At 41.9% G+C, this 17,221-nt stretch overlaps 1 protein-coding gene across 4 annotated transcripts in view; it reads left to right on the top strand.

The window, feature by feature from the left end:
- LOC129814884 (synaptotagmin-2-like) overlaps positions 1-17,221 on the top strand; it is a 72,080-nt gene that overhangs the window by 35,659 nt on the left and 19,200 nt on the right. The window contains exons 1-4 of one of the 4 annotated variants that reach the window (XM_055868010.1): positions 4,909-5,120; positions 5,351-5,411; positions 13,298-13,528; positions 13,666-13,826. In XM_055868010.1, coding sequence (XP_055723985.1) covers positions 13,327-13,528; positions 13,666-13,826 — 363 coding nt within the window. In that variant the 5' untranslated portion in view covers positions 4,909-5,120; positions 5,351-5,411; positions 13,298-13,326. Of the gene's footprint in view, positions 1-4,908; positions 5,121-5,350; positions 5,412-13,297; positions 13,529-13,665; positions 13,827-17,221 lie in introns of those variants that run through there. The other 3 variants (XM_055868008.1, XM_055868011.1, XM_055868009.1) reach the window with 3 other exon arrangements.

Below are 17,221 nucleotides of genomic sequence, written 5' to 3'. Positions count from 1 at the left end.
GACCAATAGTCCTATAAATGTACCCTAATCCTCACTGTTCATGGAACTGATATGACAACGGTCCCATCGGGCTCCAGGTTTAAACTGCCAGGCTGAAACCTGGAGCCTGATTCCATGATGAGTCCATGAAGCGGGCTACATGTCCAAAATTACTGAACAACTTGTTATACGTTAAATACTATCCACCGTTGCTAGTGACCCTCAGGATCAACCACACGGACATGACAGAGGAAAGAAAGGGAAACTAACGATGTAATGGAATGATGCCAAATATAGGCCTAACATTTAAGGGAACTAACACTTAAGTCACAGTTAAGAATGTGTGTGAGTATTACAGACGATAGCTACCGATAGTGCCAAACAGTTAACATGATACAAATTATTTAAAAAAAGGCTGAAATTAAAAAAATTCTTGAACGCACAAAGGATACGTTTGGCCCGACTGTCACTGCACAGATTTGGCTTGTCATCTCATTTGGCTTGTGTCTCCAAGATTCATCCCTGCAAGATATAAGGCCATGCAATTTAAATTCTGCATAACAGCACTTCATTGTGGGAAAGGGGCACACATAGCCAACCTGTCATGTTGATATGCTTCAGTTTGCTGCCATGTGACTGGTTTCACATTTGTCTCCAGCGACCATGAGGTCAAATAGATCTAAAGGAATGTTCATATATATTTACAATCCCCTTATCCAAACTGATTACTAATTGACCTACCGTAGCTCTTATCAATAGCCCTTATCAATTTGTAAATGACAGTGAATGGAGAATGGGAAAAAATCGATTCGATGTTTTTCCACTGGAACCGGCAGGTTGCTCAACCTTATTCATCATTTCCTCAAGCGTAAAGGTGACGAAATTATGAGGAAATTAAATCAAGGTCAGAATACGACGTAGCTCTAGATACACCTCCGCCTCCCTTCCATTTATTTGATCTCCACCCCAAATGCCTACCTTGCTGGCACTGGCTCAGAATACGAGTACAGGAAAAGGGCACAAAAAGGTCATAAAGTCTGAATTCCCCCCATGGCAATTCAATGCCTGCAGTACTGGAACAAGGTGATAGAGATAAAACAAGTTGTTAGATAAAACTATCCCGAGTGGACACTATGTTCTAATTAGCTTCTGAAAAAATTGCTTGCATTTAATACGATATTTTCCTGCTGTTATCACAAAGACTATACTTTTTGGCTTTCCCAATGGACTACTTTATGGTACACCATTATCCCAGAAACCCTAGACCAACTCCAATTTGCATACCGCCCAAACAGATCCACAGATGATGCAATCTCTATTGCATTACACACTGCTCTTTCTCACCTGGAAAAAAGGAACACCTATGTGAGAATGGTATTCATTGACTACAGGTGATTGACTTCATGACCAAGCTAAGGACCCTGGGACTGAACACCTCCCTCTGGATCCTGAACTTCATGAGGGGCCGCCCCCAGGTGGTAAGTGTAGGGAACAATATATCTGCCACTCAGTCCCCTCCTGTACCCACCTGTACTCCCTGTTCACTCATGACTGTGTGGCCAGGCATGACTCCAACAGAAGGCCTGCATCCCGGAGTCACCTCTTCACTGTTGATGTTAAGACTGGTGTTTTGTGGGTACTGTTTAATGAAGCTGCCAGTTGAGGAATTGTGAGGTGTCTGTTTCTCAAACTAGACACTCTAATGTACTTGTCATCTTGCTCAGTTGTGCACCGGGGCCTCCCAATCCTCTTTCTTTTCTGGTTAGGGCCAGTTTGCACTGTTCTGTAAAGGGAGTAATACACATTGTTGCACGAGATCTTCCGTTTCTTGGCAATTTCTCGCATGGAATAGCCTTAATTTCTCAGAACAAGAATAGACTGATGAGTTTCAGAATAAAAATCTTTGTTTCTGGCCATTTTGAGCCTGTAATCGAACCCACAAATGCTGATGCTCTAGATACTCAACTAGTTTAAAGAAGGACAGTTTTATTGCTTCTTTAATCAGCATAACAGTTTTCAGCTATGCTAATATAATTGCAAAAGGGTTTTCTAATGATCAATTAGCCTTTGAAAATGATAAACTTGGATTAGCTAACACAACGCGCCATTGGAACACAGGAGTGATGGTTGCTGATAAAGGGCCTCTGGACGCCTATGTAGATATTCCATAAAAATCTGCCGTTTCCAGCTACAATAGTCATTTACAACGTTAACAATGTCTATACTGTATTTCTGATTAATTTGATGTTATTTTAATGGACAAAAAAAGTGCTTTTCTTTCAAAAACAATGACTTGTCTAAGTGACTCCAAACTTTTGAACGGTAGTGTACATATTACCTAATTTACCTTCGACTAACTGGTGCCCCCGCACATTGACTCTGTATCGGTACCCCCTGTATATAGCCTCACCTGTTACTTTACTGCTGCTGTTTAATAATTTGTTACTTTTATTTTCTATTTTCAATTTTTTATCTATTATCTATTTTTTTTACTCATAAAGCATTGTTGGTTAAGGGCTTGTAAGTAAGCATTTCACTGTAAGGTCTACAGCTGTTGTATTCGGCGCATGTGAAAAATACAATTCGATTTGATTTGATTTGATTTGACAGCATTCAGGTCCCTGAGGACTGGAGTTGCTCATCCCTGGTCTATACATTAGGCCATTTGAAGGCAATACATTTTTGACAAGGGTCTAAATGAAACTGTTCATAGTAAGGAGGAAATCCTGTAACTTGCTTCACATTTCCAATGATGTGCCACAATCTGTGTTAAATGTTTCCTGCTCTAATGGATTGGGATTAAGATAGGACAGTAGATTGATCCTATATCTGTGTTAAACGTTTCCCCCTCTAATGCATTGGGATTAAGATAGGAGACTGAACTGATCCTAGATCTGTGTTAAACGTTTCACCCTCTAATGGATTGGGTTTAAGATAGGAGAATAAACTGTCCCTAGACCTAGACCCTAAACCCATCCCCTCTAACGGATCACGATTAAGATTGAAGAGTAAACTGATCCTAGAACTGTGCCTATGGCCAACTTCTACCCAGAGCCTGGCTGAGGCCTGATATCCTCCCCTCCTCCCCAAAGTGTGCACTCCATCTCATCGATTTAAAAGGAATAGACTGGTGTTAAGGGAACTCCTCCGAAATAGGGTTTGCCAAACTCGGTCCTGGGGCCCTCCCTGGGTGCATAGTTCATTTTTTTTGTTCTACCACTACACAGCTGATTCAAATAACCAACTCATCGTCAAGCTTTGATTATTTGAATCAGCTGTGCAGTGCTAGGGCAAAAACACAAATCGATTGCTTCTAAATACATGAGGGGGGGGGTGAGTAAGTGGGTAGGGAGTGAGGGTAGGGAGGTGAAGAGGAGTAAGGAAGGTTTAGTGAATTGGAACGCAGCACAACAACAACTCATTACTTCCTCCAGCCAAGGCCATAACCGACCATGCACAGTGCAGATGAACATAAAGTGATGCAGTGTGAGCTGTGAGTTAACTACTGCCCCCATCTGGTGAAAAGCAGTCATAACACACTGAAACATGGCAGTGACAGAGTGCCCGCTAAGCGGCCTGGCTTTCACCAGCTGTTCAATTCCACACAAACACGGATGGAGCCAAGGTGTTGTTTCAGGAGGCGCCTTGTGAGAGTTCTGGAAACGAGCAGAAATAGGATTCTTCCACCAAGAAGTCCTCACTGGAATGCTGATGGAGGATTTGACTCAAACTAGAGGGGATGAAAGTGCAAGGAAATGGCAACACATCTGTTAGAACATGAGTATTGCTGTTATTTTGCCACTTTGTTGTACAAGTGAAAGGACACAATATGTTGGAAGAGTTATTTCAGCTGGAGTTAAACGGATGAGTCGATGGGATATGCAAAACTGCCTTGTGTTACGAAACAAAACAACATGTAATTCAACATCAGTTTAAGCACAGTGTTGACTCACATACTGTGGGGCAGACTAACTTACTCCTATTCTTGTCATGTACTGCGGGGACAGTAACCTCAAGGCGCATTTAAATGTCTTGAGAGTTCAAAGTTAAGGTGACATGTTTACAATATCCGTACCTTTACAGCCACAGAAACATGAAACAAGAAAAGGGTTGCTACTTTGAAGAATCTGAAATAAAAATATACTTTGATTTGTTTAATCACTTTTTTGGTTAGTACATGTGTTATTTCATAGTTTTGTTGTCTTTACTATTATTCTACAATGTAGAAAATTGTAAAAATAAAGAAAAACCCTGGAATGAGTAGGTGTGCCCAAACTTTTGACTGATACTTTAAATGTACTGTAAAAGGTTTTTTTTGGCCAATAATGAGTGATTTTATACTCCTAATATGGCATATCAAAAACTACAGATGGAGGACTGAATATTTATTCATGGTCGTATGCTAAAGATGAAATATTGGTATACACAGTACAGTGCATGGTATTACCCTTTTAACTTCAGTGTAACTTTAAATAGTTTAGAAACAGCACCCTTTTCAAAAAAATGCAGTAACCACATCCCTCATCTCCCCATTCTCTCTTTCTTTCCCTATATCCTCACCCCTATCTCCCTCCCTCTCCCCTCTCTCTTCTTTTTCCTCCTCTCCTCTCGTCTCTGTCTCTCTCCTTCCATGCCTCTTTTCTTCCCCCTTCTATCCCTTTCTCCTATCAGTAAATCAGTGAGCCATTCCACAACCCCTAAGAACAGAGACAAGTGGATTTGCATATTGATCCTTTACGATGGCCATTCCATCAGATGCTAGACTGATGTGTAGCATACTGTGTGAGCAGCATCACAAATGAGGAGAGAGAAAGAGAGAGCGAGAGAGGGAGAGAGAAGTAGAGAGACAATTGTAGAGATTGTGTATGTTGAGAGAGACAGTGAGGGAGGAGAGAATTGACAGAGGGGGGTATTTGATTGAGGGTGGGAAAGGGGGGAGACGGAGTGTACAGGAGAGAGAGGGCTAGAAAGAGAGGGAGAATACTGCCCTGCTCTGCTGCAGTGGAGAGAAGTGAGAGGAGAGACTGCAGTCTCTGCTTCTGGGAGAATTCAGGGGATGTTACCACGACACTGAAACGTTAGCCCTACGAGCCTGATTATTGGATGGGTCACCCAGCCAGTGCGAATATCACATTAGACTGGTAAGACTTTCTACATCGCTCTCATTTCCTCCCTGTTAAGGATAACCAGCAGATGTACAGAAATTCCGGTCATTTTGGGACAACTTTCATAATGAACATTCTTGATTATAAATGAATCAGAATGACAATGCTTCTTCTGTCATTTGAAGATTTGTCCTAGGAATCTGAAAATCGCCGGAAGATTTCATTGGTTTGTGTTGTGTTTGTATGGTGTGTATCTGGGGCTTCAGGTTTGCGACTAGCTAAGTGGAGCTGTCCAGTGCTGAGCTGCAGAGATGCAGAAATTGGAATGTAAGTGTACCTGCAGTACCTGCAGGCTTGAGGTAGATACTACTGACCTAGATAGAATGGATAGCTTTCTCTTCTTGTCTCTTTCGTCTTACAGCCACTAAACAAGATGAGAGTGAGACAAGGACAGTAAGCTATTATACAGTTTTGGAATATAGCCTGTGGGAATTACTGTTAGGTCAGTTGTGATGTACTATGTCCATTTGTTTGGCAGGAATCATTTTCATTTGTCCTATAATTCTCCTTATCTGTTCAGATTGTCATATATCGATAAATGAGAGGGCATGGTGTAAGCAGCTACGTCTATATTAGCCATTTTCATTCTATCGGTAAAGTAAAAACAATAAGTAATTTGATTGGTCAGATCCCAAACTCCATTAGCTACCATGACCTCAGGCCGGCTGTAAGTGACTGGATATCAGACAGAGGCAATTCAGCTGGATTTGATTTCCTCAGCAACAACTAGTTTGTCTCCTGTAATGTTTCACAAGTAGTCTTGAATGGAACATGTCTTGCGGAGTGGGGTATCGTATAGCCTCGAGCTATTTTAAGGTTTTAAGAACACTACACCGCACCTTTTGAAGATGCACAGTCTATTGATTTGTGGACTATAGGTCCTGAATTCAATCCAAGGTGCATTATAGAGCAGCACACTACACAGCCGACAATGCGGCTTTCATAGGCATTTTCTGGTGCCGTTTGCATTCATGGTAAATAATGCATACGTCGACTCAAACTTAAATGACCTACAGCCGTGTGTTATAAGGCACCTTGCATTGAATCCCGGCCACAGCCTCCACAGAATACTGTTTTACTGTTGTTGCTGACCCATGTTTCGATCATTTCACTGTCTGTTGCCACTCTAGACAATGCATTTCCTACAGATACCATTGCCTTTATGCTTGGTATCTTAGGTAAAGAACTGTACAGTTCAACACAGCACAACCCTTCTGAATCATATATGTTGTAATATGTCAGCTGCATTGAAGCATCTCTTTACATCCAAACAATACAACAAAAAGCTGTTGGTTTGACAATGTAGCATTCTTCTTGATGGTAAAATGTATACAAAATGGGGTGCACATGGTTATCTTAGGCTGTCTGGATCTAGCATCAGTGACCCACTCCAATTCCCAAATCGCCACAACAGATCCACAGATTAAGCAATCTCGATTCCACTCCACACTGGCCTTTCCCGCCTGGACAAGAGGAACAACTATGTGAGAATGCTGTTTGTTCACTACAGCTCAGTGTTCAACACCATTGTTCCATCCAAGCTCATCACTAAGCTAAGGACCTGGGATTAAACACCTCCTTCTGCAACTGGATTCTGGACTTCCTGACAGGCCATCCCCAGGTGGTAAGTGTATGCAAAAACACATCCGTCATGCTGACCATCAAAACGGGGGCCCCTCAGGGGTGCATGCTTAGTCCCCTCCTGTACTCTCTGTTCACCCACGGCTGCGTGGCTGCACATGACTCCAACAACGTCATTAAGTTTGCAGATGACACAACGGTGGTAGGCCCGATCACCGAAGATGATGAGACAGCCTACAGGAAGGAGGTCAGAGACCTGGCCATGTGGTGCCCGGAAAAGAATCTCTCCCTCAATGTCAGCAAGACAAAGGAGTTGATCGTGGACTACAGGAAATGGGGGGGCGAGCATGCCCCCATCCACATCGACGGCGCTGTTGTTGAGCAGGTAGTGAGCTTCAAGTTCCTCGTGTCCACATCACTAAGGCACTGTCATGGTCCACACAAATCAACACAGTCATGAAAAAGGCACAACAACGCCTCTTCCCCCTCAAGCGGCTGAACAGATTTGGTATGGGCCCTCGGATCTTCAAATTTTTTTACAGCTGCACCATTGAGAGCATCTTGACTGGCATCACCACTTGGTATGACAACTGCTTGGCATCAGACCTCAAGGGGCGACAGAGGGTAGTGCGTATAGCCCAGTACATTGCTGGGGCTGAGCTCCCTGCCATCCAGGACCTGTCAGAGATAGGCCCTAAAAATGATCAAATACCAGCCACCCAAGTCAGACGGTTCTCCCTGCTACCGCATGGCAAGCGATAACGATGTAACAACTCTGGAACCAACAGGACCCTGAACAGCTTCTACCCCCAAGCTATACGACTGCTAACTAGTTAGCTAAATAGTTAACTAATAGCTACACGAAATATCTGCATTGACCCTTTTTGCGCTAACTTTTTTTTATTTACATACACTGCTGTTACTGTTTATTATCTATCCCTTTGCTTAGTCACTTTATCCCTACCTATATGTGTGTATCTACCTCAATTACCTCGTATTCCTGCACATCGATTCGGTACTGGTACCCTGTGTATATAACCAAGTTATTCATTGTGTATTTATTCCTTGTGTTATTATTATTATTTTTATTCCTTGTATTATTAAAATAGAAAGATATCTCCATTGTGGAGCAGGACCCCTATGTACTCATTTCACTGTCACTCTACACCTGTTGTTTATGAAGTGTTGTGGGATTTTTTTTTTTTACACAGCGACACTCGCAGTCAATCTTAAATGAATCATTGTTTATTGTCAGCGCACTGGAGAGTTTCCAAACAACTCAAAGCACCATAGTACACATGTCAATCAGGAGCTCTTCCTGGGCAGTCCCGGCAGTTGTCTTACACACAGCTACACAGACAAGTTACATTTGCGTGATTTAGCATAATTAATTCATCATTACCGTGTTGTTTCATTCATGTGACCGACCAACATTGTTTCAAAACATGTGACAGACCAACACCTCACGAGGCTTCTCCTCTCTAAGCTGAGACCTTGAAACTGAGATGTCTTTCGTTCGTTCTTGGGCATTCGTTCTCAAAACACGGTCTGGGCGTACTGCCAAATTGCAGCTACTGATAGGTGTGATTTGTACAGTCAGCCACTTGCACGAACACAGAAATTGGTTATTGGAACAGCACATGAATAGAACGCAGAAATTGGTTATAGGAAAAGCACAAACATTACAATTCCCATTGCAGAAGCATGTGACAAATAACATTTTATTTGACACATGCACGCACACACATACACATGGACGCACATACGCACTCACAAACATCCACACACACACGACTACCATTACAACCCCATTGTATATATATATATACTATCAGCAGATAATCTTAATTTATATCCAGTTTCTATCCATTTTCAATAGTTTACAAACCAACACTCCTTCACTGTGTATGAAAATATTGTAAACCATCATTCTCCAGTGATGGTATTTTGCATCAGGTAATTCTCCAGAGAGCGTTTGTAGATGTCAGGAGAGATGGATCGGGTTAATCTATTACCAGACTAATAGGATTTAAGAGATGCCTCTGTCTTGTGAGTTGCACATCTACTCTCTTCTCGTCATCTGCCATTATTGATTTTGTGCGTAATGGATCTACAACCAATTCCATTTGTGCAGAATAGAGGATTATGCCTGTCATTTTTCACCTTAGATATCCTTTCCTGGGAGAACAACAGAATAGGGACAATAGGGAGGCAGAGCCGAACAATGCCCATGTGGGAACAAATAGCTCTTTATCCTACGCATTGTTGAGTGGCTGGCTCTAGGTTAGAAGCACCCTTTTCATACTATTGTGCCATTGCTCAGCCTTGCTCAGCCCTACCCAATCAAAGATGAGCATGACTCACAAAGAGTATCACCGTGATCTGTAAATGTTAATCATATGCTGGTATCACCCCTGAGAGTGACCAGGGTGTAGCTCTGAATTCTGGGACACAATTAGTCAGACTCTAATGTACATTCCCTATTCTCCTCTCCTGTCGCTGCCCATGAGAGCAACACAGAACTGGCACAGAATTATATGCAGCTTGCTAAGGCCTGAGAGGAGAATTGATTTTGTCAGTATATTTGTAGTGTATAGAAATCCCTAAAGAAGACAGATGCTGTACGTGGTTATAGCATTTCATGCATTCGTATTCTTTATGATTGTGGTTCGTGAATGAGGATTGCGGTCAGATTGATGAGCACTATTGCTAAAATAGCCTCCATCAGGTTAGATGAGTAGAAAGGGAATCTACAGTGCGTGTTTGCTTCATGTTATCAGTGGTGGAGAAATAACCCAATTCTCATACTTGAGTAAAAGTAAAGATACCTTAATAGAAAATGACTCAAGTAAAAGTGAAAGTCACCCAGTTAAATACTACTTGATTAAAAGTCTAAAAGTATTTGGTTTTAAAATACACTTAAGTATCAAAAGTTAAAGTAAACGCTATAAATCATTTCAAATTCCTTATAGTATGCAAACCAGATGGCACAATTGTAAACACTTTTTTTTTAAAGCCAGGGGCACACTCCAACATTCAGACATCGTTTACAAATGAAACGTTTGTGTTTCGCGAGTCTGGGGTGACCACGTGTTCTCGTGAATTTGACAGTATTTTTGGGTGTCAGGGATAATGAATGGGAGGAAAAAGAACATATTTTCTTTAGAAATGTAGTGGAGTAAAAGTAAAAGTCATAAATAGTCAATTAAAATACAGATACCTCAAAAAACGACTTAAGTAATACTTAAAAGTATTTTTACTTAGTTACTTTACACCGCTGTATATCTTTGTATTTGCACAGTGATCTCATATGTCACATTTTTGTTTCTTGTAATGAGAATGTCCCTTATTAGACTTGAGAAGTCATTCACTGTAATACATTTTGTAAATATGAATCATTACACGATAATGGCAACTACTAAGAACTTTTAGGAGAGCATTTGACAATAAACGGGGGCTATAACCGTTGGTCTAATACGCATTCAAAGGTGATAATTCCCAATCAGCCTCTGCATCTCACCTACTCACAGTGTAAATTGTTTCAGTACAGCATCCATGCTAATCCTATTAGGATTTGCTAGAGAGAAGAATGTTTCAGTCACAAGTGCCTCATTTCAATTTTGTGGAGATCATGGTTTCAGAAGACACATTTAATCACCCAAGTCTTCGCCATTCCTTCAGAGGTAACAGATCACTCATTACAACTGGAAGATAGCCCTCTTTGGAACTAGTTTTGGATAGGGAGCCATATTTATCTAGCACATTTTCCACTTCAAGTAGAATATGTATTAACTCCCACCATTAATTTTTGTTTAATCCCTAACTGACTGTGATGTAATGCTGTAATGTTTGATATTGACTTTCACAAGGGACTGAGGGTCTTCTTGATGGAATTTGATTCCATTGACCTTCATGTAATATATTTTTTATTTATTTATATATTTTTTATTTCACCTTTATTTAGCCAGGTAGGCCAGTTGAGAACAAGTTCTCATTTACAACTGCTACCTGGCCAAAATAAAGCAAAGAAGTGCGACAAAACAACAACACAAAGTTACACATGGGATAAACAAATGTACAGTCAATAACACAATAGAAAAATCTATGTACTGTGTGTGCAAATGTGGTAAGATTAGGGAGGTAAGGCAATAAATAGGCCATAGAGGCAAAATAATTACAATTTGGCATCAACAACACTAGAGTGATAGATGTGCAGATGAAGATGTGTAAGTAGAGATACTGGGGTGCAAAAGAGCAACAAAACCAAAAAAATAACAATATGGGGATGAGGTAGTCGGGTGTGCTATTTCCAGATGGACTGTGTACAGGTTACAGTGATCGGTAAGCTGCTCTGACAGCTGATGCTTAAAGTTAGAGAGGGAGATATGTCTCCAGCTTCAGTGATTTTTGCAATTTGTCATTGGCAGCAGAGAACTGAAAGGAAAGGCGGCCAAAGGAAGTGTTGGCTTTGGGCATGACCAGTGAAATATACCTGCTGGAGTGCATGCAGGTGGGTGTTGTGTTGCTATGATGATCAGTGAGCTGAGATAAGGTGGGGCTTTACCTAGCAAAGACGTATACATGACCTGGAGCCAGTGGGTTTGGCGACGAATATGTAGCGAGGACCAGCCAACGAGAGCATACAGATCGCAGTGGTGGGTAGTATATGGGGCTTTGGTAACAAAATGGATGGCACTGTGATAGACTACATCCAATTTGCTGAGTAGAGTGTTGGAGGCTATTTTGTAAATGATATCGCCGAAGTCAAGGATAGGTAGGATAGTCAGTTTTACGAGGGTATGTTTGGCAGCATGAGTGAAGGAGGCTTTGTTGTGAAATAGGAAGCTGATTCTAGATTTAATGGATTTGGATTGGAGATGCTTTATGTGAGTCTGGAAGGAGAGTTTACAGTCTAACCAGAAACCCAGGTATTTGTAGTTGTGCACATATTCTAAGTCAAAACCATCCAGAGTAGTGATGCTAGTCGGGCGGGCGGGTGCGGGCAGCATTTGGTTGAAGAGCATGCATTGAGTTTTACTAGCATTTAAAAGCATTTGGAGGCCACGGAAGGAGTGTTGTATGGCATTGAAGCTCGTTTGGAGGTTTGTTAACACATTGTCCAAAGAAGGGCCAGATGTATACAGAATGGTGTCGTCTGCATAGAGGTAGGGATCAGAGAATCACCAGCAGCAAGAGCGACATCATAGATATATATGTACAGAGAAAAGAGCCGTCCCGAGAATTGAACCCTGTGGCATTCCCATAGAGACTACCAGATGTCTGGACACAGGCCCTCCAATTTGACACAATGAACTCTATCTGAGAAGTAGTTGGTGAACCAGGCAAAGCAGTCATTTGAGAAACCAAAGCTTTTGAGTCTGCCGATAAGAATGCGGTGATTGACAGAGTCGAAAGCCTTGGCCAGGTCGTTGAAGACGGCTGCACAGTACTGTCTTTTATTGATGGCGGTTATGATATCGTTTAGGACCTTGAGCGTGACTGAGGTGCACCCATGACCAGTTCGGAAACCAGATTCACAGTGGAGAAGGTACGGTGGGTTTTGAAATGTTTGGTGATCTGTTTGTTAATTTGGCTTTCGAAGATTTTAGAAAGGCAGGGCAGGATGGATATAGGTCTATAACAGTTTGGGTCTCGTGTGTTTCCCCCTTTGAATTGTGGGATGACCGCAGCAGCTTTCCAATCTTTGGGGATCTCAGACGATATGAAAGAGACGTTAATAAAGGCCCATTGCCATCAAAAATGTGATTTTCTGTTTTTATATATTTCTGAGATTGAAATAATACTGTGAATTCAAACAATTCTTATAATGCCATTATAGTGTAAGAGCTTTTTGAAAAGATCATCTGAAATGTCAGCTGTTTGGGTGTGATGGAGTTTTGGCCTACCTGGTGACATCACCATGCAGTCAATTAGTTAATAGACCAATAAGAAAGAGAGTTCCAAACCTCTCTGCCAATAAAAGCTATTTTTTTCCTTCAGTTTTTCCCTCCCCCCTCAAACCACTCAAACAGACAGTCCCATAAAAATTATTGCAAAAAAATCTCTTTGCAAAAAAAAAAGATTTTTGTTTCTTTTTGACCATTTTGATTGAAAACAATCACAGGAAGGTACATTATTGTTACCCAGAAATGATTTGATATTTAGATAAAAATGGCTGCATTGGATCTTTAAGATACTGTGTGTCATTTCTCAAACAAATGAGATTAGCTTTTTCGTCCCTGAGTTAATTTTATTCAGGAGTTCATAGTACATTATGGATGCAGGCCTACTGGCTGGCATATTATACACAATTATTTTTATCCTCAGAGTCTGAGACGTGGACTAAGTCCTTTTCCCTACGGACCTCTTCAGCCTTGTCACTGTATGTGCTGTTCCAATGTCTGACACAGCGATAAGGCTTTGAGTTTGGTCACAATGAGTCACCTGGGAAATCATCCGTTTTGTTACTTTTGTGCATGTGTGTGTGTGTGTTATATTAAAGGTTACGCACCTCATTGCTGCTGGTGATAACAACTGACTGTCCCTCTCTGTATGTCTGTGCCTTGCCCCAGGGACTGTGTGCGTGGCCTAGTCATTGACGATGAAGTGGAACTTGTTCAAGAATAAGCCGGAGGCCATGGTGGGTCCAGAGCCCACGGGCACCGGTGCCACCATGACCGCGGCCCCAGCCGTAGCAATCGCCACCACAGTGGCTGAACCCCCAGGCAACGGTACAGAGTCCAAGAATGACATGTTCGAAGAGATCAAGAGCAAATTCTTGAACGAGATCGATAAGATCCCACGTAAGTCCTCCCTGTTTTCTTCCCACCTCTGACTCATATTCATGTACTATGCATGGTATAATGTTGGAACATAAAAACCCAAGGTGAAAAATCTCAAAGGAGCTTAATCTAACCCACACTGTGTGTTTGTGTTGCAGTCCCTTCCTGGGCTATCATAGCCATAGCTGTGGTGGCTGCCCTCCTCATCCTCACCTGCTGCTTTTGCATTATAAAGAAGTGCTGCTGCAAGAAGAAGAAGAACAAGAAGGGCAAGAAGGGAAAGGATGGCTTCAACATGAAGAACATGAAAGGGGATGAGGTATGGTGCTTCAGGCTCCGCATTATATACTCAGCTGAGTTCACTAAGAACAGGCTAAGAACTAAGAACTAAGAACTCCCAAATACATAACTTATATCACACTCAGGATTCTTATTTCATCTGAATACAATAGTCTTGTAAAAAGCAAACAAGTTACTTATTTTTTGATGATGAGAGTAGACAAACATGACCAGAAATGACTTTGGTATAGCTGACAGACAAACGCTATATATACATAAAAGTATGTGGACACCACTTCAAATTTGTGGATTCGGCTATTGCAGCCACACCCATTGCTGACAGGTGTATAAAATCGAGCCCTCAACCATGCAATCTCCATAGACAAACATAGGATGCCACCTTTACAACAAGTCAGTTCGTCAAATTTCTGCCCTGCTAGAGCTGACCCGGTCAACTGTAGCTGCTGTTATTGTAAAGTGGGAACGTCTAGAAGAAACAACTGCTCAGCCGCGAAGTGGTAGGCCACACAAGCTCACAGAACAAGTCCGCCGAGTGCTGAAGCACGTAGCGCCTCTGTCCTCGGTTGCAACACTCTCTGCCAAGTTCCAAACTGCCTCTGGAAGCAACGTCAGTACAATAACTGTTTGTTGAGATCTTCATGAAATGGGTTTCCATAGCAGCTGCACACTAGCCTAAGATCATCATGATCATCATGAGCAATGCCAAGTGTCGGTTGGAGTGGTGTAAAGCTCACCGCCATTGGACTGGAGCAGTTGGAAACGCATTCTCTGGAGTGATGAAGCATGCTTCACCATCTGGCAGTCCGACGGAAGAATCTGGGTTTGGCGGATGCCAGGAGGACACTACCTGCCCCAAGGCATAGTGCTGGCTGTAAAGTTTGGTGGATGAGGAATAATGGTCTGGGGCTGTTGTTCATGGTTGGGGCTAGGTTCGGACTCCTTAGTTCCAGTGAAGGGAAATCTTAACTCTATAGCATACAATGACGTTCTAGACGATTCTGTGCTTTTAACTTTGTGGCAACCGTTTGGGGAAGGCCCTTTCCTGTGTCAGAATGACAATGCCCCCATGCACAAAGCGAGGTCCATACAGAAATGTTTTGTCTTGATTGGTGTGGAAGAACTTGACTGTCTGGCCTGCACAGAGCCCTGACCTCAACCCCATTAAACACCTTTGGGATGAATTGGAACGCCGACTGCGAGCCAGGCCTAATTGCCCAACATTAGTGCCCGACCTCACTAACGCTCTTGTGTCTGCATGGAAGCACGTCCCTGCAGCAATGTTCCAACATCTAGTGGAAAGCCTTCCCAGAAGAGGGGAGAATGTTATAGCAGCAAAGGGGGGGACCAACTGCATATTAATAAGATGTTTGACGAGCATACTCTTGATCAGGTAGTGTATCTCCCAAGAGTTATTAGCCTACTAAACTACACACTACATACCAATAAAGCTACCTGTTTTATTTACAATGTAACTGTTTCTTTTGTTGGAGGAACTCAGGAACGTTTATGTCAATATCTATGTTGATTGGACCAACAACAAATGGTCATTAAGCATTCCTTGGCGTATCAGTAAAAACCTTTGACCTTTCATCAACAGCACTTTACAACAGTTTTAGGGAGACATGTCGATAACCCCCTATCCTATCTGTTCCCTTGATATTGTTGTCATCATTTTAAAATGTGCGCTGTAGGGGAGAGTGGGGTATGTTGAGCCATGTTTTACACTCAGCATTACTAGGGAAATGTAGTATTATTTCTATCAAATATAGAGATATATTTCAGGATGTTGTGTATCCCTGGAAATAATCAGAACTCATGTAAACATAACAGCTTTGAAAACATACCTTGTCCCGAAAAAAAAGTGGTCTCTTGGTAAGTTGAGCCACCTTAGGGCGAGTGGGGTGATGGTGTTCCGTGTCAATGGGTGATGGTGCTGGTATGTCAAAGTTTAATTAATGGAATGAGGGTGTGGTATATTGTAAATCTTAAATGTACATATAATCTCTCTGTTCAATGTCACTTATCCTTCCATTTCTTGACCAGTTGTCTAGGACATGGAGGTTTTTCAATGTGCCAATTCGTCGGCAAGTTCTCTGCATTTGAAGCTACTAAGCCCATGAAAACTGGTCCGCGAGGTTCTTGATATGTTTAGCAAGCTCAGACTCCATGTCATCAGCTAAGACCTTGTGTGCCTCTGATTCTATATCATTGCCTCTCTTTTGCACAGGTACTGTACATGTTAGTTTTCTTTTTTGTTAATGTACCTCTTCGATGTCATTCTTTCAAATGTGTATTCTCTTGCTGCTGCTCGAATGCATACACGGGACATGACGATGTCTGCTCTGACTGTAACCGCACAAATTCACTACCTTGAGTTCATATGCATGATACATTGCAAAAATACTATGCATATAATGCATACAACTGACAAAATGCAATCCTAATTTGTATGGGGTATGGTGGCCATTGGCTCAACTCAGGCCTACCCCATGGCCATTGGCTCAACTTACCACAAGGCAAACATTTTGACTATAGCCCACACAGCTAGAAGGATGCAATTTCATGCTAGGATTAGGACCTCATATTGTAGCTTATAGAGACCCCAACCGATGTACAAACCAACCCTAAAACCATCTACTTTGGTTTAGATACAAGAATCAAGAAAACAACAAAGTAATTAGACTTTTTTTTAGACCTAAATTGATAACCATTTTTTTCCATGTGGTTTCTTCCTTCACAGACTCCATGACATTATGATCTCTTCCTAAATATGTGGTCATGTGATTCATTTTGTGTATGGTTTCCTAGAAACAAGGGGTGGCTCAACTAATCCTTTGGCTCAACTTACCCCACACTTCCCCACTTCATTGTGACATATATTGAAAAATGACACACTTTTGTTATGGGGAAGGGACTAGGTAATCAGTGGGTAATGGGTGGAGAAAGTAATGGAGCCGTGCCATATGTGCCATTGCAAATAGCGGATGACTGCTACAGAATCAAATTAAGACCCTACATCTGTAGGGTAAGCTGGCCTCAATGCTTAAGGATAATGGATATGGTGCCTATGGACCCGAGGAGCCATATCTCAGACAGAGCAGAATAAACAAGGGGAGGAAAAGGGCTCCTGCTTAATTCCAGGCTGAATGTGTCTGATATCATTAAGAGGGCCCCATGCACCAGTTAATTAAAACAATCAATTAATTGTCTCCACATGGTGAAAGATGGTCCTGGAAGTAGGACTTTTTTCTTTCTTTTTTTACAAACAGACAATCAGTGTGTCATTTTTCATCATCCTAGTGTTGTCTGTGTTGTTGACTGCCTACAGTGTTTGTTTTCTGGTGTGTCGTAACTTCAAACCTCTTCCTCTCTCTGCTCTCCTCCTTCTCGCTCGGTGTCTTATGTGTGCACCGT

This window comes from Salvelinus fontinalis, chromosome 18 (genome assembly GCF_029448725.1).
Source record: "Salvelinus fontinalis isolate EN_2023a chromosome 18, ASM2944872v1, whole genome shotgun sequence".
NCBI lineage: Eukaryota > Metazoa > Chordata > Actinopteri > Salmoniformes > Salmonidae > Salvelinus > Salvelinus fontinalis.
This window is presented reverse-complemented; position numbering and strand designations above follow the sequence as displayed.